The sequence below is a fragment of the Sus scrofa genome, chromosome 14, assembly GCF_000003025.6.
Source record: "Sus scrofa isolate TJ Tabasco breed Duroc chromosome 14, Sscrofa11.1, whole genome shotgun sequence".
NCBI lineage: Eukaryota > Metazoa > Chordata > Mammalia > Artiodactyla > Suidae > Sus > Sus scrofa.
Window position 1 is genome coordinate 43,511,253 of NC_010456.5, and position 26,507 is coordinate 43,537,759.

At 49.3% G+C, this 26,507-nt stretch overlaps 1 protein-coding gene across 1 annotated transcript in view; it reads left to right on the forward strand.

The window, feature by feature from the left end:
- MYO18B (myosin XVIIIB) overlaps positions 1–26,507 on the forward strand; it is a 219,907-nt gene that overhangs the window by 43,430 nt on the left and 149,970 nt on the right. Inside the window, 6 exon segments of the mRNA XM_021073682.1 lie at positions 9,362–9,535; positions 13,136–13,226; positions 15,043–15,235; positions 18,620–18,700; positions 20,616–20,763; positions 25,098–25,257. Of these exon segments, the coding sequence (XP_020929341.1) occupies positions 9,362–9,535; positions 13,136–13,226; positions 15,043–15,235; positions 18,620–18,700; positions 20,616–20,763; positions 25,098–25,257 (847 nt within the window).

A 26,507-nucleotide genomic window follows, 5' to 3' on the forward strand; every position in this document is an offset into this window, starting at 1 on the left:
CTGGTGACTCTACTTCTCAGCTCGATCACCTGCTCTGGGGACACTCCCAGGCAGCTTCACATCTAGTATCTTGTTTCATCCTTGAAATGACCAACTGGGAGAGGAGCCACCCCATTGTACAGATATGGAAACTGAGGCTCAGGGGGTGAGATTTCCTGTTGGAGATCTTGCAGCCAGGCTGGAACTGCCTTTCCCAGCATCCAGAGATGCCACACCAGCCTTTCCCCTCCAGCCTCTTGATTGCATTAATCTAGGAGACCCTTAGCCATGCCCCCTTTCTCTTGTAAACTCTCAGTGCACATTGGCATACTCAGGGTTCTGAGGAGCCCTGCAGGGGAGCAGCCCATTTTGCTTGGTTTAATCAGATGCTGCCCTAGCTGATTTGTCCAGCAAGCCTCTTTGTCCACAACACCTGCTCACATTCCCCAGAGCATTGGGGAGAGGTTGTGCATTGTCTTTCCAGTTGATGGGACACAGTAAGTGGTTCATGTTGGATTATGAACAACTCAGGAGTGCTTTATTGAAGGCTTGTTGGCCAGGCCTTATGGGCCATGCTAACTTTGCCGATGGATGGGCCACTTTGTCCAAGGCCAGGCAGATGGAGCAGTCTGACTGCCTTTGTGTGGCCGCATGGCACCTAGGGGCAGTAACAGCAGGAACCTTAAGAAGGAAGAGACTTGAAGTTCTGACCTCTAAGAGGGTTATGTTTTCTGGGATCCCAGCGATTGAACGACACCTGATGTCCCTCAGCAGAAGTCTCAGAGTGTGCTCAGACTTGTAAGAGTTGACATGGGAGTTCCCACCATGGCGCAGTGGAAGCGAATCTGAATAGGAACCATGAGGTTGCAGGTTCGATCCTTGGCCTCACTCAATGGGTTAAGGATCTGGTGTTGCTATGAGCTGTGGTATAGGTTGCAGGTGTGGCTCGGATCTGGGATTACTGTGGCTGTGGCGTAGGCCAGCAGCTACAGCTCCGATTAGATTCCTAGCCTGGGAACCTTCATTGCCTCAGGTGTGGTGCTAAAAAGCAAAATAAATAAGTATTAAAAATCGTTGCAGGAGTTCCTGTCGTGGCGCAGTGGTTAACGAATCCGACTAGGAACCATGAGGTTGCGGGTTCGGTCCCTGCCCTTGCTCAGTGGATTAACGATCCAGCGTTGCCATGAGCTGTGGTGTAGGTTGCAGATCTTGCGTTGCTGTGGCTCTGGCGTAGGCCGGTGGCTACAGCTCCGATTCAACCCCTAGCCTGGGAACCTCCATATGCCGAGGGAGCAGCCCAAGAAATAGCAACAACAACAACAACAACAAAAGACAAAAAAAAAAAAAAAATCGTTGCAATTAAAAAGAGTTGACATGTATGGAGCAGATTGGTGATCTGCACATGTAACCTCCCTGAGGCTCTGTAAGAACTCCCCAGGGGTCTCGATGGATTCCCATTTCACAGGGGAAGAAACTGAGGTTCAGAGAGGTGACACAACTTCCCCAACATCAAATGGCCCTTGACCGTAGACGCGAGATTTGAACCCCCGCAGTCTGTGTCCAGAGCACTGTCTGTTCTCGTAGCATCTACAGCCTTCTAGGGTTCATCTCTTCCCTATAGGTGGCCTCCTTCTTCAGAGGCCTCCGAACTGTAAACCTCTGTGTGAGGAAATGTGACCCCAGTGCACTAGCGTTATAAATGAGTCATATAACGTTCAGTAGTTCAGCAACAGCACGGCTCTTGTTGGAAGGAGAAATAACTTTGGTTATTAATAAATGCAGGAGGCCACAGTAATTGATAGCAGTGAAACTCATGGTGTACAGAGGAAAAGCAGTATGTTGTTTTTTTCCTCTCTTCTCTTTTTTCTTTTTGGTATTGATCATAAAGGGGAAAACCTGACTTTGCAGGTGGATTTGAGCGGTTCAGAAACTGCGGTTCCATTGCTTTCCCTTACTCTTTCTTTTTTTTTCTTTCCTCTCATTTCTCCTTTGTCCTTTCTTCTGTTCAAATCCCAGCCTGCCTCTTGCCAGCAGAGTGATCTTGGGCAAGCGTGTCAGGTAAAGCAGTTTGCCCAGGGTCACCTGGTTAATTGAGGGTTCTTTCAGCTGAGCCTGTATTTCCTAAACTGGTGTCTCATGGGACATTCGACTCAGATCCTCTAGGAAAGCATTCTGAGGCCAAATAAGTCTGAATAGAATATGGCCCTTCTTGGAGATTCACAAGATATACTTTAAAGGCTCTGAGATGTCCCGCAGTTAAGAAACTTGTTCCACCAGGCAATGACCAGATTGATACAGAATAGAAAGTTTGTTTTTCCCTGGTGACACGCATGAACAGTCCATGGAATGACAGCTATGAGGAGCCCCTCTGGGAAACTGAGAGCCCCAGCCATGTGGCCCCTCTGCCCGGCTCCACACCTCTTTGGCCACCTGGGTAGTTTCTGACTCAGCCCTGCCCTTAGTAGCACATTGGCTGGAGCCAGGCCTCACCCCAGATGTGCAGATGATTCTGCGGGATAGACAGAAGCACACACACAAAAAGCCATGTGCTGAGAATTTGGCTCCCTTTCAGAGAACCCTCTTTTAGCCTCAGTAATTGAAGAGAAAACCAAAACAAACCAAACCGTGCTCGTGCTAAGTGTGATCAGCCTCTGAGGCCTCTCTTAGCCTTTGCCCTTTACGTGGGTACAACTGCTGGGACAAGGTCCTCAAGAGCAAGCCTTTCATGTGGGAGGTGGTCCCAGGAAGTACCGGGAGGAATGGAAGTGGGAAAGGAAGACAACCAGAAGGAGTGAGTCACAGAAACCAGCTACCTCTGTGGGAAGCTGGGAGTCTGTCCCTGGGACCTCTGGGAGTGCAGCATAGAAAACATATCCAAGCGACCCCACTCAAAAGGGGTCTTAATTTCCTTCCCTGGGGAGTGGCTGGGGATTTTTTTTTTTTTTTTTTTTTGTCTTTTCTTGGGCCGCTCCAGCGGCATATGGAGGTTCCCAGGCTAGGGGGTCGAATTGGAGCTGTAGCCGCGGCCTACGCCAGAGCCACAGCAACGCAAGATCTGAGCCTTGTCTGCAACCTACACCACAGCTCATGGCAACGCCGGATCGTTAACCCACTGAGAAAGGGCAGGGACCGAACCCGCAACCTCATGATTCCTAGTCGGATTCGTTAACCACTGCACCACGACGGGAACTCTGTGGCTGGGGATATTAATTCCATGGAGCCTCCAACCATGCCCTGTGCTTGCGCAGATGCCAGTGCGAGAGAGGCCCCAGCGTGGCAGGCACAGCCAGTCCTGGGGATATAGTGGAGCAGCTCTGCTCTGGGTCCACCTGCAGGTTGCTCTCCGAAGTCTGTCCCAGTTTCCTTTGGACTTGATCTCCAGCTTGTGTGTATGCTCAAGCTAGGTACAAAATGGGATTAGTAGGGGTACCAGGGCTGCCCTTAAGTCCCTGCCACAACTGGGCATCCGGGGACCTGGGCTCAAGATCTAGCTCAGCCACATTTACCTGCTGTGTGGCTCAGGGCCCAGCAGCATCTCTTTCTGTGTTTTGGTGGTATGTACTATTAATCAGGCCTAACAACATTCATCTGCAGACCTTGCGAGGCTGTTGGGAGATCAGCCAAGGTCATACAACCATCTCTGTGTAGACACGCCCAGGCATGCATTCTCCAGGCCACAGCAAGATGCACAGACCATTTGTCACTGAGCGTAATAATGGAATTGGTATTTGCAAGGAGTTCTTTAATATAGAACTGCTTCAGGGGTGGGCGGTCCCATCAGACATGCGTTGTATTTATGTAAATGCAACTGTGCAAAGGCAGATGTGAGGCTGCTGGTTACAGATATATTTTTTTCAAATGTCATGGGCCCTAAAGGCAAGCCACCCATTCCCTTCAGTGTTTCTTTGGCGTTCCACTGGAGGGGAAGCTCACTGTGTTGGACTTGTGGAGGAAATATGCTTCAGTACTGTATGTTATAGGCACTTCTTAAGGGTCATTCTTTAGCATTCCTGACTTTTCACCTTAGATTTTTGACTTCAGAATGATACCCCCTTATGAGAGAAGGCCCCTTTGCATGGCTCCCTTTGAGAGGCAGAATCAAATCCTGCCTCTGCCATTTACCAACTGCATGACCTCAGAAGGTCACCCTCTGCATCTCAGTGTTCTCATAAGTCAAGGGGGGCAGTATAAATACTGACCTCATAGGGCTGCGGAGAGGGTTGAATGAGGCAGTGGGTGTCCAGGGCTCAGGCTACTACCTGGCATGAGGTCAGGGTGCTGTCCAAGGTGCCGACTGACATGAAGGTGTTATGGTCGTCCTTGGTATGCTGTAGGGTGTTTGCATTCTGATTCTTTCTCTTGGAGGGGTGAGACAGAGGAGGGGAGACCACTGGGGCACCAGGAGTTGTTTCCTGTGGGTCAGCATCACACATCTCCTGCGTGATGCTTGCAGAATAGACAGGGGATTCCTAGTTCGAGTGTGTGAAAGCCCATCGAAGAGCCCAACCCTGGGCACACCTGCCATGGGGTCCTGTTTCCCATAGTGACCGACACAATGGCAGCAGCCAAATGCATGCGCCTAAAATGATCTCTGCGTGTAGCTTTGGGATCTCTCTGAACCCATCCTCCTTGTTTCCTGGTAGGTGGCAGGAAGGCACCCTGAGAAGAGTGTGTGACCCCTCGTGGAGGGACTGGAGGTGGGAAAAATCCACAGCCCTCCCCTCAGACATTTCTTTGGTCCCGTCTCTGTTTCCATCTCTATCTTGCTGGTTGCCTTTCCTTCTGTCTGTCTCTCTGCCTCTCTCCCTTTTGTTTTATCTTTCATTTGATTTTCCCTGTAGAGAAAGCCAGCTCTGTGGTTCAGATGGCTGGTTCCTGGGAGTGGAAACAAAGTGGTTCCCACCCAGATCTTGGAGATCTGCCACCTTGGGCAGGGCCGGCTGGCATCGAGAAATGTTAATTTCATCACCGACTCCTTCCTTCATTTCATCACTCACTTTACAAGTGTTAATTGAGCGCTTCCTCGTGCCAGCTCTCTTGGGCTAAAGTGGTGACCACTGAGACCTCTGCTGGCACAGAACAGCAGGCAGCTATAGTGCAGTGTGACGTCAGCCCGCCCGTGTGGGAGTCCTGGTCCCACCCCTCACTCCCTGCACCACCTCAGGCAGGAAACGAGGTCTTCCCTACTCCATTCTATATGGGAGTGAGCCCAGGGGGTTTTTAAACATTTATTTGTATTTTTTTTAAAGTTTTTCAGTGTTTAACATTCCATCTGATACTTTAAGTCATTTATCCTTTTTGACTAATAAAATTAAACCCAACAACTGTTTATCGGATACCCTTAATATAGCCAGTTTTATAATAACCATGCTTTAGTTTATTTGATCCTCTCAATTGCTTCTGAAAATTAGTATGAAAAAATGGAATTTTATTATCTGCTTTTCTCCTCCAGAGGGTTTTTATAAGAGGAAAGCAGCGAGGTGGGGTGGGGACAGGGGAGGGGAACGTAAGCACAGTGCCCAGCACACAGTATGTGCCCACTGCTCAACAGCCGCTCTCGATAGTTAGATGAAGGCTTGGTGGGAGACTGAACCACCTGTGTGCTAGAATCTCCAGCCTCGGTGGCCTTCCAAGAATGGTTTTGTCCCTGCTTTGGGGTAGGTTGAAGGGGAGCGCTGAGCCCACATGTATCTGCTTTTCCCTGGCAGAGAAACAGCCTCAGTGGGCTCAAGTCCCCAGGGCGTGACTCACACCCGAATTCACTACTTCAGCATCCCTTCCACACTTGTGCTTGGTGAAACAGCAGACAGATCTGCCGGAGGGGGTACCTGTGGCCCCAGGATGGGGGAGTTCCTATTAGGGCGGGTGGTGCCATCTTACAGGTGGAGAAGGGAATTGAAATGGGATGTGCACCTTCCCAGGGCCAGGAGCTCCACTGAGTACCACACGGGCTGTCATCTCACCCAGTCTTTGCAGCCCTGTGAAGAGGTGTCTGGGGTTTTGTGATCCCACTATACAGATGAAGAAACTGAGGCTGCAAAAGGCTATGCGGCTGGCCCAGCTGAGAATGGCAGGAACAGGAACGGGACCCAGGTCCTGTCTGCTTCAGTGCTCGTGTTCCTGTCCCATCCCATTTCTTCCCACCTCAGATGCTGCCCTAGGATTCTCAGCCTCCTTAGAAGGTGCAGGCTTCCCTCAGGTTTGGACAAAGACAGAAGAGCCCATGGGGCTGGATTTGCTGCACTGACCAGACCTTGGGGGCTGGAAACAGAAATGCATTTTCCTGGCAAAGCTCCCATGTGCCTCCTGGATTTCATTGGAAATGCACCCCTTAAGTCAGGCAGGACTCAGAGGGTCCTGCCCAGTCCATTTGCTGCTCCCCTTTTCAGAAACAGACCTTGCTGGGCCCCTTCATGAGTTCTCCCAGTTCGGGAAGACTTTGGGTTGCTGTAGGTGGAGTGTGGGAGACTGTTTCAGAGGGTGGCAGTGGAGCTGAGGGGGCAAGAGAGGGATAGGACCTCGCCCACCTGAATGGCCACCTCCTGCTTCATTTGCTTTCAGCTCCATCACAGGAAGAAGGGAATCTCATTCAGAGCTAGCAGCCTTTAGCTCCTCTCTGTAATACATGCTAATATTCCTTGTTCAGCAAAGAGAAAGCAGACCTCAGGCTCCCAGGTAACCATATCTAATTAGAATCTAATGGTATTTTTGTACGCATATTGGATTTATTTCTACTTCCTGTCTGTGACAAGTGATAACGGTGCTGGTTCAAAAACTGGCCCCCATACATGGAGGGCAGGGAGAGAGACTAAAAGAGGCAGCCGCTCCAGGTAGGCAGGTGGCAGGTTTAATAAGCAAGGGAGCTTGTATACATGGCTTGTCTTGATGGCTGAAGGAGTGGAACTCCGCCCCCGCCCACCAGAGGCTTAGTTTATAGAGAGAGGCTGTAATTGGGCTCAGTCTCAGTCGGGATGGTCTCAAAAGCACCGTGCTTCCTCAAGGCTGCCTCCTTGCAACAGCTCTCTCTGCGAGAGTGGGGTTGGGGGGCTGAATATATATTCCAAGGAAAGGGGAGGGATGGGGAGCCTCCACTTGTCCAGGGCCAGCTCGCAGGTCACCTGGTGGTCCCATCTTCTCAGTGACCTCCTTCAGCAAATGGGTTCTCACGTAAGATAGTGCTAAAACATTCCCTTTCACAAGGTGTTTACCTAAGTGGAAAAGATAAGTGGATCCATTTAAAAGGAAATCTTTTGACAGATTTCCTAAAGGTGGTATTAGGAGGATTGATTTGGGGAAAATAGAAAATAGTTCTTCCACTTAGTCTGATTTCTGGCGACGTCTTTGCATCAGTTTTCTCTTCTATAAAACAGGAATAATACTTCTTTCTAGGACTTTTGTGAAGATTCAGTAATAGTAATAAGAATAGGTAATGGCAACTTGCATATATTGATATTTTTTCTACACCTGGAACTCTCACACATACTTTCTGACTCCAAAAGCCATGAACTGAACAAAGATGACAAGTTGAATAAAATGGGGTTAGTGAGTGGTAACTGCTGTCATCACCACTGCCATCATGACCACTATCATCTCTGCCATCATCGTCACCATCATCATCATCTCCATTGCCACCGCCATCATCGCCACTGCCATCTGCCGCTCTCATTATCGCCGCCACTGCCATCATCTCCATCACCATCATCACCACCGTCATCACCACCAGCACCACCATCATCTCCATCACCACCGCCATTGTCACCACTCTGATCTCTTCAGTGGTCATCATCACCACCAGTCATCATCGTATTATTTTCCACCATTATCACCACATTGTCATCACCATCATGGTTACCTTTCCCATCATTTTTTTTTAAAGTGGCAGGACATTTTTCCTAGCCATGTAACCTCTCTGAATCTCAGTGTCATCATCTGTAAAATGGAGATAATGTGTAAAATGGAGGTAATAACACAAGGTTCTTGAAATGATCAGTACTGAGTAACTGGCATGTTGGAGGGCCTCAGTCAGCAGTGGCCAGTGCTCCTCCTTCCTGGGTATTGTCAAAATCCCAGATAAAGTGTTTTTCCAAATTTCTAATTTTCCCTTAAACCAGTCAGATTCTTTAAGTCATCTGCTTGAAGAGCCCTCATGATCTCTTTCTGATGGATTGAGAAATCTCTGTTGGTGGCTGAGATTCTTATTTCAAAGAAGGAAACATATATGTGTATGGGAAGATGAGGGATGGGAGAAAATTATTTAAGGATGACATTGTTCATTACTTTTTAAACTTGCCTTAACAAAATTAGTACACAACTACTGCAGAAAATTTGGAAAACACAAAATCCCCCTGCCCTGTGATTGTTAATATTTGGCTATACCTCCTTTTCATTATTTTTTATAGAAGTTTAGAGTGATTTGCACAGTCGATGCCATACTATAATGTGATTTTCTAGTCCTTTTCATTTAACACTTGACTATAAGCACTGACCATGCCATACAGTCTTTGTTGCTGATATTCAGTGGCTTTATATTAGTCTGTAGAGAGGCTTCCCATTGCTACTCCAGCCTCTTCTGATTATATCTCAGCCATGCTGGCCTTCTTGGCACTTCCCTGACACATCATGCTCATTCTTGCCTCAGGACCTTTGCACCACCTCTCCCCTCTGCCTCTAAAGCTCTTCCCTGGTTCTTTATGTGGCCAGCTCCTTCCCATCTTTTATACTCCAGGTCACATATCACATCCTCAGATAGAGCCGCCTCTGGCCACCACGTATCCCTAGCCACTCCCCCAGTTTCCCTTGACCCCATCACCCTGTTTTATCTTCTTCTTACAGGAGAAAAAAATAACTATGATTTCATCACCTGAAATTATTTATTTGCTTACTTGTTTATTGTCTCCCTCTCAAAAGACTGTAAGCTCTGTGAGGACAGGCGCCTTGTCTGTCTTGCTTATCAATTTCTCAGAGGCCGACCCAGTGCCTGTCCCATAGCAGGACCTCCATAAATGTGTGTTGAGTAAATAGGAGGGGGGTCCATGGTTGGAAGTGTGGCTGGGGACAGCTGAGCGGATGGGTTGGAGGATGGATGATGGGTAAGTGAAGAAATGGGAGGATCATCCCCAGTCCCACATTTAGAGTCTTCCCCGCGATATATTTAATTGCTTTGGAAAAGTGACCAATGTACATGGTAAGGAACTAGGACAGATGTGTCTCGGGAAAGCTGGCTTCTGCCTGGGGCCATCCCCCTGGGGGCTCAGGCCAGGGCAGTTGTTCAGGCTCCTGCAGAGGGTGTGCGGCCCAGAGGGGGGTGGGGGAGCGAGATTCTCTGAGGTTTTCTTGGGTGCCCAGGACCTCACCTCCTTCCTCCTGCTTTTCCCCTGTGCAGTGGGCCGGAAGCAGTTCATGCGCTTTGAGTGGGCCAACCACGCAGCTGAGGCCCTAGGCTGTGAGTACGAGGAGCTGAACACAGCCACCTTCAAACACCACCTGCGACAGATCATTGAGCAAGTGACGGCTGGGCCGAGCCGACGGGGCCCGGAGGATGAGGAGACCAGCTCAGGTACCGCATGGCTGCCTTTCCGGGTGGGCTGGGTCCCCACTTGGGGGGACACACGAGCACCCCTCCTCCTGTCTATTGGGGATTTATTGACAGTCCACTATATGCAGACCTTCTCTTCAAGTGGACATGGCTCCTACCTGTATGGTGCTTGTGGTCACATAGTTAGCTCTGTCCAGTGATCAAAGGCTGCTGAAACCCAGGAGGGGCCTGTGATGCAAAGAGGGGACACTCTGGATGGTGCCAAGGCACCACCGCATTTCCACTGGATGTTGTGTTTGCTGATCCCCTACTCAGCAGGGTAGGGGGAAGGCTGACCATTCAGTTGGAAGAACAGAAAAATGGCCAGGATGATTGGACTGGGTAGGAGAATGATAGACGAGTTGGAGAGCTCAGGGTGGGGTCAGTTCACATGATAGTCTGTAAGCCGGGGGCTTTATTCTCAGACCGATAGAGGCCATGGAGGGACCCAGGCAGGGGAATGGCATGATTTGGTATAGTCTTCATGAAGCTTGGCCTGGAGGAAGATGGGGAATGAGGAATAGGACCAGTCCCCTTGACGAGATCATGGTGGTTGGACAAAGGTCATGGTGGTAGAGATGGGACGAGGTGGACCAGTTCAAGGTCTAGTTTACAAATAGAGCTGATGGCCTGAGCCCAGGAGAAAGCTAGGGGCCAGGGTGGCTTCTAGGACTTCAGCCTGACCAGCTGGGGGAACAGCAGGAGCACTTTGTGCTGCCCAGGCTAGTGTGGGGTCTGCTGAGTCCCCAGGTCTGCTGCCTCTGCGGCTAAATGCTTAGCTGCCTGAGGTGAGGGCAGAGGGGACATCTCGGAGGCTCAGGGGTCTCTGACAGCTCTCCTGGAGACCACGGAATCTGGGCTTAATGGGTAGCCCTGTTTTGAGCTGTAGTTTGGGGCCCATCTGTTAGAGGCTCCTTGGATCCCTGTGGCTGCTCCACTGTCAAAGGATTTCAGCTTGATGGCTGATGTCACTGGGATGCCACTGGCTTCCACATCTGTGCTCTGGTGTAAGCTGTGGTCTGCTTAAGGGTCATACCGCTATGTGCACACACATGCATATTCAAGCACAAATACTTGCACACACTGCTGTGTGAAGCTGAGTCAACCTCTCAGGACGAGGTCAAGGGTGGACATTAAGCAGGCAGGGGACCAGCAGGCATAGGAGAGATGCCGGGAGGCTGTGGGTTGCCTAGTAACGACCAGGTTGGGGTGGAATTAAAGCAAGGATGGGAAATGCTTTGGGGCTGCAGCAGAGTGCCTGAAATGTACAAGCAGAACTGTTTTTCCAGGCACTAGTGTGTGCATATTTGGAAGTTGTGTTTCCCATTCTGTGGATGGAACCAGAACCTAAGGGTCAGTATTTGTGATCTGAGCCCCCCCATTCCTTACCCTGTTTGCTCAGTGCCCCCAATCAAAGCTGGCTATTCTAATGGACTGGTGTATGTGTTTATACAAAATTGAGACTGGGGATTCCCGTCATGGCGCAGTGGAAACAAATCTGACTAGGAACCATGAGGTCATGGGTTTGATCCCTGGCCTTGCTCATTGGGTTAAGGATCTGGTGTTGCCATGACCTGTAGTGCAGGTGGCAGACATGGCTTGGATCCTGTGTTGCTGTGGCTGTGGTATAGACTGGCAGCTGTAGCTCTGATTTGACCCCTAGCCTGGGAACCTCCATATGCAGTGGGTGTGGCCCTGAAAAGACAAAAAGAAAAAAAAAAATTGAGACTGCCTTTAGGAGAGTTTTCTAAGCTTTTTTATTCCTCCCAATATTATAGGCAGGCACTTTTCCATCTTATTCAGTATTCTTCTAGACTTGACTTTGCTCATTTCCTTGTATGGACAGACTACAAATTATCTAACCCATTTGCTCTTGTTGGATATTTAAGTTGTTTTGAAAAAGGTGATTTTTGCCAATATAGTCAACAACTGGGAGAACATACATATGCGGAAATCTTTGTTTCTCTGAATTTTTCATTAGAGTAAAATCCTAAGAGTGAAGTTATTAAGTCCAAGTATATGAACATTTTATGGCTTCTGCTATAAAATTGCCAAATTTCCATCCAGAAAGAGGGAATAGCACATATTTAATGAGTAACTATGATACGTCAGGAGTTGGGGATTTAGAGCCAACAAACCCAGAGACAGTCCCCATCCTCAGGGCCTCCCACCCTGGGCGGAAAGGCACAGGTAATGAAATAACCACAAAGTCAGGATATGATGTGGGCAGTGTAATAAAATCAGGGTAGAGCTGTCCTCCTGTGTCTGGCTTATTTCACTTGGCATAACATCCTCCAAGTTCATCCATGTTGCAGTGAATGGCAGGATTTCCTTCTTTATGTTTGAATAATACAGTATTTAAATCAGAAATCTAAAATAGTCGACTTCATAGAGGCAGAGCGTAGAATGGTGGATACCGGGGGTGGAAGGAGAGGGAAATGGGACATTTGGGTCAGAGGATACAGAGTTTCATTTATGCAAATGCTGAAATCCTAGTGGGTAGATGAATAAGATGATCAGTAGATGAATCTCTCTGCTGTACAGCTGAATCCTTGTAGTTAACAACGCCATACTCTATACTTAAATATTTGTTAACCTTATGTTAAAAGTTTCCATCACATTCATGCACACACACAGGGAGGTGATGGTTCTGTTTATGGCACGTTTATGGTGGTGTCATGGGTGTATAATTAATTTCAAACTCATTAGGATATATTCATTAAAAATGAACAGGTGGGAATTCTGTTGTGGCTCAGCGGTAATGATCCTGACTAGTATCCATGAGGACACAGGTTTGATCCCTGGCCTCACTCAGTGGGTTAAGGATCCAGCATTGCCTTGAGCTGTGGTTGCAGATGTGGCTCAGATCCTGCATTATTGTGGCTGTGGTGTAGGCTGGCAGCTACAGCTCTGTTTGGACCCCTAGCCTGAGAACTTCCATATGCTGCACATGCGGCCCTAAAAAGACAAACAAAAAATGAACAGGTGTTTTGGTATGTCAATCAAATTTCAACTTGAAAAATACCTTTTTTTTTTTTTTTTTTTTGTCTTTCTGTCTTTTCTAGGGCCGCATCCATGGCATATGGAGGTTCCCAGGCTAGGGGTCAAATCAGAGCTGTAGCCACTGGCCTAAGCCACAGCCACAGCAGCGTGGGATCTGAGCCACGTCTGGCAACTCCAGATCCTTAACCCACCGAGCCAGGTCAGGGATCAAACCCGCAACCTCATGGTTCCTAGTTGGATTCGTTAACCACTAAGCCATGATGGGAACTCTGAAAAATACCTTTTTTTAAAAAGCAAGGTAGACCTAGGCCTTGGCCTAATTTGAAGTGTGGTGGTCCTGGCAGGCTTCCCTGATGAGGTGACATTGGGTTGAGCCCTGAGCAGGAGAGCAAGGTAGAGAGGAGGTAGGGGCTGGATACTCAGGAACCTAGAGCACCTGGCAGGACGCTTGAACTTGGTCCTAAGCACACGGGTGCGCACATTCTCTAAGGCCAGCAGTGATGTGGCTGGAGGGATGTCCTGGGCCCTGGGCAAGGTTTTGACCATGGGATGGTGGCCCTCCCCTCCTCCCCACTGCAGGGCTCAAGATGACAGGCGTGGAGTGTGTGGAGGGCATGGCCTCAGGCCTGTACCAGGAGGTCTTTGCTGCTGTGGTCTCGCTCATCAACAGGTAATGGCAGCCTTCTCCCAGGTACAAAGTTGGCCCTTTGCAGAGTGTGAATGGGCCTGAGCATGGGGAATTTATGGCAGGTTGGGGTTGGTTGGGCTGGAGAGTGGGCTCTTGAGCCAGATGGTGCTGGGTTTAAATTCCACCTTGGCCACCCACTGGCTGTGTGACTTTGGCAAGTCAGTTCACCTCTCTGACCTCCCCTTCTGCCTCAGTGAAATACCTCTCTCCTCTATGGTCATTGAGAGTATTAAAAGAAGTCAATGACAAATAAAAAGCAGTAAATAAATTTTAAAAAGGAAATAACATATGTAAACGACTCTCCTTAATCATGATCATAAAATACAGCAGGTGCTGGGGAGCCTCTGTTTTCTTCTGTGGTAAGTGACGCTCTGAGCCCCCGGAAAGCAGTTTCAGTGGTACTGATTGAGAGCCCAGGTGAGGGCTTCCCCTCCTCCTGTGTGAGCACAGGAGGGATAATTAGGCTTCCGACAGCCTGCTAAGGGGATGAGGCTGGTGCGTAGCAACAGAGCAGCGGGGCTTCTCCATGGACATGGAATCGGCCCCTTTTCTTGCTGCTGGAGTAATTGCGATCTGAGACCACAAACACATTATCCAGAAGCCAGGGGGATCAAGTATGCTTAGAGGAAGAAGTATTTATTGGTGTGGAACCTCCCCTGTGAACTGCCAGGGGAGGAAGCTGCTTCCTGCTTGGTCCTTGGAGCCCCCATCTGTGAAATGGGTGTATTGATAACAGTTCCCACTGTCCTGCCATTTATGAGCACGTAGCAGGCGTCTGGCTTTCTGAACATTAACTGACTTGGTCTTCGTCTATAGCTATGTGGTGCCTGATCTCATTGGCCCCATTTTACAGATGGAAAACCTCACCAGATAATGGCGAAGAGCTCCTTTTCAGACGAAGGGCCCCTCCAAACATAGCTGGTCATACTAATGATGATAATAATAGAAAATACCTGCTGAGCACTGGCCACATTCAGAGCCATGGATGTCTTATCACATCCAACCGTCCCAATAGCTATTTTCATCATTAGCCCTTTCCCGGCTGAGGCTCAGAGAGGTCAGGCAATTCTCTCAAGACACACAGCTCATTGCTGTCTTGGCTGGTGAGCAAGGGTGAAGCCCACATGTGACTGTCTCCAGAGTCCCTTAACTCCTGCTTTGTGATGTGAATAATACCTTCTCTTCCACCCTGATACTTTTGTCAAGAGGATCAGGGAGGTGATGGCTTGAAGGAGCTTTGTAAACTGAGGCAGGCACTGAACAAAGTCGTTTCTCCCATTCAAGTACTAACCAGGCCTGACCTTGCTTAGTTTCCAAGATCAGATGAGACTGAGCATGCTCAGGGTGGTATGGCCATAGAGCAAAATTGCTTTTCTCTTGCAACATGTCACTAAGAAAGAAAAGAAGGCTTTAGTCCTAACTTTACAGCCAATCTGTGGTGTGACCTTAAGTCATCTCTCTACTCTGGGCCTGATGGAGGAGAGAGAGTGTTTCCTGAAGGCCTTCGGGGTCCACAAGAAGCACTTTCCATACTTTAACTCCTTCTCTTCTTACCGCAGCCCCATGGGATCATCCCACCACCCCTACCACCATTTAATAGTGGGCAGACCCATGCTCAGAGAGGTTAGGTAACTTTCCTAAGGTCACACAGCCTGTCAGTGGTGAGATGTGCTGGATCCACAGACCCACCCAGCATGCTGCCTTGGTTTCTCCATCTCTGTGATGGGGAGTGGGAGCGTTGGACCAGCAGGGCTCAGAGGTTGCATGTCCTCTTGGGGCCCCTCTCCTTTTCCCCCAGATCCTTCTCCTCCCACCACCTCTCCATGGCCTCCATCATGGTGGTGGATTCCCCAGGCTTCCAGAATCCCCGGCACCAGGGCAAAGACCGGGCTGCCACCTTCGAGGAGCTGTGCCACAATTACGCTCATGAGCGCTTGCAGCTGCTTTTCTACCAGCGGACCTTTGTCTCGACATTGGAGCGATACCGGGAGGTATGGCCTGGGTAGAATGGGGCCTTGGCGGGGGCTTAGTGGAGGGCAGGAGGCTGGGCAGGGAGGGGCGTCTGGTCTTCCAGTGGCTCGGGCTTCATCCTCATTGGTCCATCACTGATTAAATCCCCAACTCCAGGCCTGGCTTCCCAGTCTGGTTTCCATCCATCCACGGCCCCTGCACCTTACCGCCCAGAACTTGGTGCTCTCCAGGCCTCGCTCCACACCGTCCCTTGTGTGGGATGACCTGTTCCTCTGCACTCCCACTCCCAGCGCTTGGTTTGCATTCTCCCCATGGAAAGCCCTTCGTTCTCTATACTGGGGGAGAACAGTGGGTTTGCACACCCTTTGGGTTGTAACGTGGGAGTATCACCAAGGGGAAGATGCAGTTCCCTTCTGAGGAGACGCCCGGAGAAACTCCGTGTGTGTGGTGTGTGTGTGTGTGTGTGTGTGTGTGCGCGCGCGCGCGCACCAGCAAACATGTGCAGACGGCTTCCTGCCTGCCCTTCTCTACTTATACTTTTAAAAATGCTTATATTGAACTGTAACATTTACACAGACAAGTGCATAAATCAGAAGCGTTCAGCTCAGTGAATTTGCCCAACCGAGCACACTCACGTGCCTGCCACCCAGGGGGAAAGGAGGACACAGCCAGCACCCTCATGCCCCTCCCATCTGCTCCCTCCTTCCTTCCTGAGGGGAACCCTAGGCTCTAGCAAGTGCTCATGGAAAAATATGAGAAGTGACCATGTTGTTTATCAGAAGAATAATGGATATTGAAATTATAGTCATTTCTTTGGTTGGAGCCCACACAGCAATAAATTTGAAAACATCACATGGATAAATCTTAAACACGTGACATTGATGAGATGTGGGGTCTGACTCTTAACTCTGTCACTTATTGGCTGTGTGGCCTTAGGAGAGTCTCTCACCCTCTCTGATCCTCAATTCTGTCACGTAAAAAAGAAATAGCAATACTCCTGTAACAGTTACCATTTGCTGCAGTAATGGTGTGTAATAACCCCCCCCCAAAAAAAACATAGTGGCTTAAAAAATGACCTTTTGTTATCACTCACATGTCTCTGGGTTGCTTGGGTGGTTCTTCTTGGCTGGGACAGCACATGCTTGTGATCCCAGACATGTTGGGTAAGTGGCTCTGATGGTCTTGGCTGGCTCACCCATGTGTCTGGGGGTCAGCTGGCCACAAGCTGATCCAGGCAGACCCTTGGCTAGGGTGACTCATCTGATGCTCTGGGACTGTTGTGTCCTCCAGCATGTGAGCCCAGGCTGTTTTTAGGGGTACAAGAGAGCAGGCAGAAGTGCACAGGGCCCTTGGGACCTAGACTTGGAACTGGCAGAGTCACTTCTGTTGGATTCACTTGGTCACAACAGGCCCAGGGCTGAGCCTTGACTTGAGGGGTGGGGAAATGGTGTCTGCTGCTCAATTGGGGAAACTGCAGCATCTGTGCAAAGAGCATGGATGCAGGGAAGGGGAGGGGGGTGGTTATTTTTATAATCATTTTTACTGTGCTGCCTCAGGACACTATTTTGAGCATTTGATGAAGTTGGATAGAAAAGGCCTAATCTGTGCTAGGCATTCCAGTTATGGTAGCAGCTATCATATTTTCCCACAATATTTCACGTATTTCTAATGATTACAGTAAAACATCTTCTTTATTTAGAAAGTGGGAAGTGCATATAAGTGTCAAGAGGAAGAAAACACCATCTCCTTTAGCCCCACCAACTAGAGGCAACCACTGTTACCACTGCCTGTATTTTATACCAGTTATTTTTCCATATATTGTCTTCTCTACAGATTTCCCATCCGTCTCTATACACGATTTTATAGTCTGCTCTTCCCTCATACCATTATGTTATTCACATTTCCTCACTCCATTTACTGCTTTTAGTAAAGATGTATCTGAATGGTTATGTCTGATTATACCTCAACTATCCTTTGGACGTCTGGGTGTTTTCCACGTTTATATGGTTATAAACAACGCTGTGATGAACATTTTTTGAGTATAGCGTGTCTGCACACTTCTGGCTACTTCTCCATGGCAACTGTTATAATCCCTAGTTTGTGTTTACCCTCTCCAGCCCCCAGCACTTGTTAGGTACTCAGTACATATTGGAAATGTTTGGACTGAAGTATCAGTTCCTGATGAAGCTCTCTTCATGATTGCTGACAGCCTTGCAGGATGGATGCTATTAGGATGTTATTGGGGTACAGTCTGCAACCTTCTCATACAAAGGCAGAGGGTAATGATAAAAACCAAGAAAAACAGAGAACCCAAGTAAAAATAGACAAAGGAGTTGAATAGACATTTCTCCAAAAAAGATATACACATGGTCAGTAAACACATGAAAGATGTTCAGCATCACCAGTTTAGGGAAATGCACATCGAACCACATTGAGAAAAGCACAAGGTCCTACTGTGCAGCACAGGGGTCTACACTCAATATTCTGTGATAAACCATAATGGAAAAGAATCTGAAAAGGCACACACACACACACACACCTGAGCCACTGTGCTGTATGGCAAAAGTTGCAAATCACCTATACTTCAATAAAATTTAAAAACCCATTGAGATACCATTTCACACCCACTAGTTTAATGAAACAAAAAAGTAACAAGTGTTGGGAAGGATGTAGAGAAATTGGAATCCTTGTGTACTGCTGGGAATATAACATGGTACAGCTGCTATGGAAAACAGTATGGTATTTTCTCACAAAATTAAAAATAGAATTACCATTTGATCCAGCAATTCCACTTCTGGGTATTTACCGAAAAGAAATTGCAAGCAAGGTCTTTAAGAGATATTTACACCCATGTTCAGAGCAGCCTCATTCACCAAAAGATGGAAGCGACCCAGTGTCCATCAGTGGATGATGGGTAAACAAATGTGTATATTCATACAAGGGTTTATTATTCAGCCATAAAAAAGGAAGGAAATTCTGACACATGCTATGACATGGACCTTATGCTAAGGGCAGTAAGCCAGTCACAGAAGGACAAATACTGCCTGATTCCACTGATATGATACTTAGAGCACTCAGATTCAAAGAGGAAGAAGTGGGAGAGGGAAATGGGAATTAATATTTAATGGTGCAAAGTTTCAGTTTTGCAAGATATAAAGGTTTGGAGACAATGGTGGCAGTGGTTGCACAGTGACATGAATGTACTTTACGCCAATGAATTGTACACTTACAAATGATTAAAATGGTAAATTTTATGCCACGTCTATTTTACCACAATTAAGAGATAATAATAAAAAGAGGCCCAGGTGTGATGATGGACGTGCTCACTTCTCTTTGCTCCCCCAGAAATTTCTAGCCCATCAGCTCACAGAAGCAACTAATACTGAACTTCTGTGACATTCTAGGAAGGTGTTCCTGTGCCGTTCGATCTCCCGGAGACGTCCCCGGGGACCACAGTGGCTGTTGTGGATCAGAGTCCTTCACAGGTAACATGGGGTCCAGCAAACCAGGGTGCCCAGACCAGATTCTGCATCAAGTGGTCTGTGGGTGTGGCCTGGGCACGAATATTTAAATCCTCCCCCACCTTGGGTTGGGAATCAATGTTGAGAATCTGAGTCTGTGTCTTAGAAAGAGCTTACCCCTGGAGCCTGTGGTCTCAGCTGAGGGGGGTTTAAGGCCAGTGCCCAGTGGCCCCAGCCACTCTCACCTGGAAAGATCAGGTGTTCAGATGAAGGTGCCGTGCCCATTGGAGCCTGGGACACTGGGGGCCTGGGCAGATGGGGGCAGTGCTGGATCCGGGCTCCTGACCTCCTTGGAGGCAGGAGGCTTTAGTTTGGGGATACCCGACTCCTTACCTCACTGTCCCCATCCTCAGACCCCAGATCTGTGCCTATGCTCAGCCCCCTCTCCAGAGCCACCCTTGATCATTTCACTGGACTTCTGCCCCTTCTTCGCATCTTAGTGTGAAAGTGCTTGGGCTGTGGAACTTGCCAGGCTCCGGCCCAATCTTGGTGGCCTTGGGCATGTCACTTCACTTCTCCAAGCCTCAGTTGTCTCATCACCCACATGGGAATGATAGCAGCTGCGGGGTTGTTGAGACGTCCATTAGATCTGGCACATACAGCCCCTGCAAGGTGCATGGCACACAGTGGGTGTCCTGAAGGTGGCTTTGACACCTTGTTCTCATTCCCTGGCTGCTCTCAGTGGGCTCTCAGTGGGCTGACCCTGGTCCTGCAAAGTTCCCTCATCTGTGAGCTCTGCTGGCCCTTCATACCCACATCTGCTGCTTGCTGCCACCTCTCAGGCTGGCACCCTGTCCCTGTCGTGCTTCTTCCCTGGGGGCATGTGAGGAGGGAAGGATCGTGGTGTCACAGGACCCTTGGGCAGTGGCTGGAACAGCTGCTTTCTGGGGATGGGCTGACTCTAGGTTTTAACCCCTTCACCTTTCAAGGCCAAGGTGAAGACTTGGGATGCCTGGGATCCAGGTTCACTTCTGCCCGGGCCTCTCCCTGTGACCCTGGACATGTTCCTCCTGTCTCTGGATCCCTCTTGGTAGGGTGTGGACTAATATTCCTGAGTTAGAGTGACCAGCTGTCCTGGTTTGCCAGGCACTTTGCTGGCCTTGACACCAAAATCCTCATGTCCTGGGAAGCCCCTTTTGCTGGCACACTGGGCCCGAGGGTCACCACACACATCATATTTCCTCTTTGACTGCTTGTCACCATTTTCAGTTGTGTCAGCTTATTGTGGGCCCTTGGATCAGCCCCGCAGACCCCCAGGCCACGCTTAGTTTCCCATACACAGAGCTGCAGGCTTGCTTGAGTGGCCTCTGATGCTGGGGGCTGGATTTAAAATTCCACGTCTGTGCCATTGAACCAAGTTCACCTTCTCTAAGGCATTCTCCTAACACTTTTTTTTTTCCTTCAAGATTTTAGTTTTTAAAAAATAGAGACTTCTAAGAGGAAGTGAGGTGGGTGGAATTAATCCTTTCATGTTTGGCAGTGTACAAATAGACCAGCTGCCTGTGTAGATCCAGAAGTGTGTAGTTTACAGAGTGTGCACCCTTGTTAAAGCCTCACAACAGCCCTGGGAGGAAACTATTGCCAGTCTCCATTTTGCAAAAGAGGAAAAAATGAGGCTCAGAGAGGTGCAGTAAGTTGCCCAAGGTCACAGAGGAAATGAAGACAGAGGCAGGATCTGGACCCCTGGTAACTGAGAGAATGTTAGTTTTGTGGCTTCAACACTGAGTGTCCAGGGTGGGCGGGAACAGGGGTCCAGGCCAATGCATGAGGCATGATGCCTGGGACCCATGTCCCCGACCCTCATGGGTGGGAAGAGAAACTCAGGCCTGTCCTCTGCCATGGGATCTGGACTCCTTAGTGTCTCCTGATCTCTCGCCAGGTCCACTTACCAGCCAGAGAAGGTGCTGAGGACACCAGGGGCCTTTTCTGGGTTCTGGATGAGGAGGTCCGGGTGGAGGGCTCCAGTGATGCCGTGGTGCTTGGGCGCCTCTGTGCCTCCTTTGAGAAGAAAGGAGCTGGAGCTGAAGGTAAGGGGGCAGCGGGTGGTGCTGAGTCCAGCCTGGGAATCAGAACCTGTCAGAGTACTAGTAAGGTCTGCAGAGCCAGGTGGGGGAATCTGAGTGCAGAATCATCCGTTCCTGTGCCTGTGAGTGCTTTCCTTCATTCATGTGTTCAGTAAGTGGCCTGAGCAGCTACTGTATGTGTGCTGGGTGCCATTCCGTACGGTGGTGAATAGGCTGATGGGACCCATGTCCTTGCTGGGGAGCTGGGTGGGGGTGGGAAGACGATGGCCAAGCTAACACATGAGCACGTGCGTGTCCGACGGGCGTGAGATGACAAACTGGGCTTGGTGGTGGGCATCAGGCAGATGTTGTTTCTCCAGCAGCCAGGGGCTCTCAGGGGAGAGGCAGGTAAATCTGATAGAGAATAGGAAGTGCTGTGGGCCAGGGAGGGAGATGCTGTCAGGGCTCAGAGCTCAGAAGCCCTTGAAGGCCTCGCAGACAACATTGGTTTTAACCTAGAGCCGTGAGAAGCCATGAAGGATTCTAGGCAGTGAGACTGATCAGATTCATGTTCCAGGAAGTTCACCCAGACTGCAGTCTGGTGACAGGATAGGAAAGTGGCCAAGGAGGTGAGAGAGGGGCTGGCCTGTGCTGGGGAGGTGGGCAGACTCCCAAGGTACTGAGCAGGTAGGACCCCCAGCACTTGGTGAGGGGTGAGATTGGTAGGAGGGAGAAGTCTGAGCGGAGATTGATGCTTTGAGCTGAAACAAGATCAGAGACTATGGGATTTGGCATCGGCCAACCTCAAGTTCAAGCCTGGCTGTTTGTCCTTCCACCAGTGAGGCACTGAGTAAACCTCATGTAATTTCGAGTGAGCGTGGAGATGGCCATGGCCTCCTTTTGACCAGAACCTCCTCTGCAGTGATCGGGTGAGAGGCACCTGCGGAGCTTGGTTATCTGTGAGCACATGGGACTGACAGGTTTTGCAGGCATTTTTGATGAGACCAGGTCTGTCAGTGGCGATAAAAGAACATTATCCCCTTCATTTCAGGGGATGGAGGAAGGCTGTCCACACTCCACGCATTGTGTACAGTCTGGTAGGATCCTATCATGTATGTGGAGGTTGCTATTCTTACTCCCCAAGGTGAAGAAAGTGAGCTCCAGAGAAATGCTCATAGAGATGCTTGTCTGCAATCTGCCAGAGGGCAAGTGGCCAAAGGCAGAGTCAGCACAAGCTCTGAATCTAAACCTCTCGGGAGCCCTCTCCACCCTGATGCCCCAGGCACATAAGAAGGAATAGACACTCTGAGGGCTCCTAGGTCCCAAGAGGCGCTGTGGTCAAGAGGTGGGTTCATTCATTCTCAGGTTCATTCATCCAGTCGTTATGGAGCACCTGCAAGGTGGCAGTCACTGTCCTATGCCGGGAAATATATCCGTGAACAAAATAAAGTCCCCAACCCTGAGGGACTGGCATTCTAGCAGAAAAGATGGATGATAAAGCAAAAAAACAAAACAAAACAAAAAAAACCTATAAGAAGTTGAGGACTATAGATCTGGTTTGATCACTAAAGGAATGTGGGTTGGAGGTGAAGATGGCCAGGGATTCAGCTCTGGGGCATCCCAGTCCAGGAATATCTACATTTATGTCCCCTCTTGTTCCCCTGTGAGTCCTGATGGTGCCAGTCCTGGAAACCCTGAGCCGGATGCCACAGACTCTAAGTCCCCAGAGGAGAGCTTTGTGTACACCCCTTGTCCTGGACTGACTGAAACAGGTGCATTAACTCAGACATACTGGTATTCAAAAAATAATCTTATCTCTAGGGTTTTCTGATTAGCTCTGAGTTAATAAGAACGTTCAATCAAGCAGAACAGGTAGGGCTTTCTGGCCAAGCTGGTGCTCTCTGTCTGCTGCCTCTCACCTAAGGTGCCCTGCAGAGTGGGAACTCAGGGGGAGCAGGAGCAGCCCTCCCAGAGCCCAGGCCCAGTGGACAGCTCAGCCACAGGGAGTAAGGGCCTGGGGCAGAATGGTGCAGAGAAGCCCCTGCCCTAGTCTGAGGGATCAAGCTTCTAGGGGGAGGGGATGATGCTGAAACCTAGACAGAGGTCTGCTGGGCGAGGTTCCCTCTTACAGACGTTTCCAAGGGCTCCAGAAAACCAGAGCTGCCTGCGAGATGCTTGAATGAACAAAACCATGGTGTGCAGCCATTTCCAGGAGGAAGGGAAGGTGTGGGGCTGGAGCTGGCCTCCATCCTGGGAGCTGTCCTCAGGCTGGTTCTGGGAATCGTGACTCCTCCATATTCCTGGCTCGGAGATGGGCTCTGGGGCTGGCAGCCCTACCTGTGTCCTAAATCTGGCTCTGTCCTGACATGTATGTACCTCTTCTCTCTGAACCTCAGTGGCACTTTCTAGAAACCAGCCATTGATACTCATATCATAGCAGAGTGAGGATTGAATGACAGAGGCTGGCTAGGGCTTGGCAGATATCAACATCCTTCTTTCTTTCTTGTTTTGCCCTCCCCCACATCAGTGTCCTAGAGTTGTTGTTCAGAGCCAGACCTGTGCTTGCTGCTGGACAGAATAATAAGTGGACACGGTCCCTGCCCTCACAGTGCTTCCAGCCCAGTGCAGAGAGGCAGCCTGGAAAACAGACACCTGCAGCATTGCAGGGGCATTGCAGACATATGTGCCGGGCCAAGTGTCTCTCTGTCACATTGCTCTCCTCTTTCAATGGAAGGGCAGTGACCACATGGCTCTGAAGGGCTCACGGGATGCTCTAGATGCAATGATACTTCACTTAACCAGAAGTGTTAATCATCCAGAACATGAGGAGAGCCTGGACGTGAGCACATAGGACTTTCAAGCAGCCGGTCAGATGGCAGAGTTCATGCCCCTTCCTCATCCACGAACCTGCAGACCCTTGGACTTTGTGTATTTTGCACAGAGTTCTAAGAATGCAGGTCCTTCGTTTCTTAGCTACAGTGTAGAGGTAGCAAGTGAGGATTTAAGGCAGGGAATCAGGATCCTAAGACGTGTGGTGGGTGAGAAGACTAGAAAGATGGGTCGCAAAAGATTCAAGAACCAAAACGATAATTGGTCGGGAGCCATTACTCAGTCTGAGAGGACCACTGCAATTAGATTGATAGGAAAAAAAGATCTGGAATTCATTCATCCATCCATTCATCCATTCCGCAAGCATTTCCAGACTCCAGTCATGGGCCAGCGTGATGCTGAGCACTGGATGCGGGGGTAGACCCTTTGTGATTCTAGAGCATCAGCATAAGTTCAGTGCAGGAAGAGGTAGTGGCACCCTCTACTACTCACCGAGTGACTGCTGCAGCACCATTCCAAAGTATTTACACGCATGATCTCCTTCACACTTTATGCTGCTCTGGGGGGCATGTATCATTTAATCCATATTAAAGGAGGAGACCGAGGCTCAGAGGTTTAGGTGGCTCAGCGCTGGTCCCAATGTAATAAGTGGTCAAATCAGTGTTTGAACCCAGGTCTTCTCTAACTCCAAGCTCATTTATTTGTCCCATTCTGTCCCTTGGAACCAAGTGTCTGCTGTCTGCCAGCATCTCCTAAGAATACACTGTTCATTTATTTAGTCACTGGCATTCAAGACAATTTTAGGCGGTATATGCATACATGTTTTCAAAAATATTTAATCACTACATATTTATTTCCATAGTATTAGAAAAAATATATAGCTGGCACACCAAACCTGCAGTATATAGCTTCTGTACAAATGGAGTTTACCTGTAGAAATGTGAGTCATTTGGAAGAAAACATTAAGTACATAACAGCCCAGGTGAAAACACATGGCTATGGCACAGATCATGAAGATTGTATGTAGTGATGGTATTTGGGGAAAATAGGTATCCTTGATGTAAGGAAACAAGGAAGGGAGTTCCCATTGTGGCTCAGTGGGTTAAGAACCTGACCTAGTGTCTGTGGGGATGCATGTGGATCCCTGACCTTGCTTAGCGGGTTAAGGATCCGGTGTTGCCTGAGCTACAGCATATATCACAGGCGTGGCTCAGATCCGGTGTTGCAGTGGCTGTGGCATAGGCTGGCAGCTGCAGCTCCAATTTGACTCCTAGCCCAGAAACTTCCATATGCCATAGCTGCGGCCATAAAAAGAAAAAAAAAAAAAAAAAGCCAGGAGGAATAGAACCCAGGTTGAGAGTGATGCACATAAGTGCACAAAGCAGGAGAAACATGGTACCCAGAACTGGTAGCTTTGCTAGCTTGAAACATTAAAATGCAAAAGCCTTGTTCTTAATGATGCCAGGTGATGACAGAATGCCCTGCTGCTCTGCCAGGCCCCAGCACTCATGCCCTGTGTCTGCTTCCAGAGACCTCTGCCCTCCGGTCCTGTGAGCAGCCCCTCCAGTGCGAGATTGCCCACCAGCTGGGACACGACCCCGTGCGCTACGACCTCACTGGCTGGCTCCACAGGGCCAAGCCCAACCTCTCGGCTCTGGATGCCCCCCAGGTCCTGCTGCAATCAAAGAGGTGAGCCTGCCCAGGGCTGGGACAGGCAGGGGCATTCAAGGTGCTGGAACCACGAAGTCAGAACAAGCCAGTGACAGAGGGCATTCAGGAACCCCCTCCCTAATGACACAAAGACCTTATGTAACAAACCCTTATGTTGTGGTGGAAAAAAGCGAGAAATCCAGAGGAGGGAAGGCAACAGCCTGCAGTCATAGGAGCGGTACAGTGTCTCCCTGGGGCCAGCCTGAGTCTAGTCGAGGAGAAAACTAGCCTTCGGGGAGGCGGAGCAAAAGCGAGGAAGCTGTGACTTCTTACTTTGGCTTCTGGCCTTTCATTAAGTGTCTGAGAAATGGTGTGACTGGAAGGACTTTTATGGACATCCTCCAGCTGGGGGGTCGTAAAACCCAAGTGATAATGTTTTGTGGCATTAAAACTAGCTCACTGCGTTTCTTGACTACTCTTCTTAGATGTGCTGGTAGAGGGCTGGCAGCGCTCACTGTTTCGTGTTCAGAGAGCTCTTGGGAAATGCTTGTTGGGTGTGTCTGTGTGTCTGTGTGTCACTGAGACCACATTTACTAACCACTTGTTATGAGCCTGGCATCAGGTTAAATGCTTTCTGAGCATCATGTTAGTCCTTACAAATGTATCTCTAGGCCCATTTTATAGATGAGAAAACTGAAGCCCCAGGAGGTGAAATGGTTTGTCTGTGATTACACAGCGAAAAAGGGTCCAAGCTGGGGTACAGTTTGGGTCTAAGTGACCCTTGGAGGCGCTCTCAGGTGGTCGGAGTTGATTAGAAAGCCTATATCCAGGGGGGCTTGGGGCACATGGCTCCTGGAGAGATCAAGTTGGGAATGGGCCAGAAGGGAATGGGCCAGAAGGAAGGTTAACGAGCACATGGAGGGCTGTGTGGGAAGCCAGGGGACTGGGGGCAAGTCCCAGCCCTGCCCCTTGTCACCTGGGTGACTGTGGACTGTTGCTTTCCTTCCTCTGGGTTTCTTGCTTTTTCCACCACAACATAAGGGTCTGTTGGGTGAGTGAGGCATATGTTCACATTCTACTTTTGCCTTTTTCAAGCTGCATGACCTAGGCCTCCCTCTCACAGTCTGAGAAGTGGGAATGATGCTGCCAGGCTTGCATGTGTGATGTAAAGCTTTGGTGATCTAATGTGGCAGATGGCTTATTAAAGAGCCGGGTTCATAGCCCACCTTCTTGCTGCCTCGTCAGTTTTCCTCCTGCCCTAAGATCCTGTGGCTCAAGCTGAATGAGGG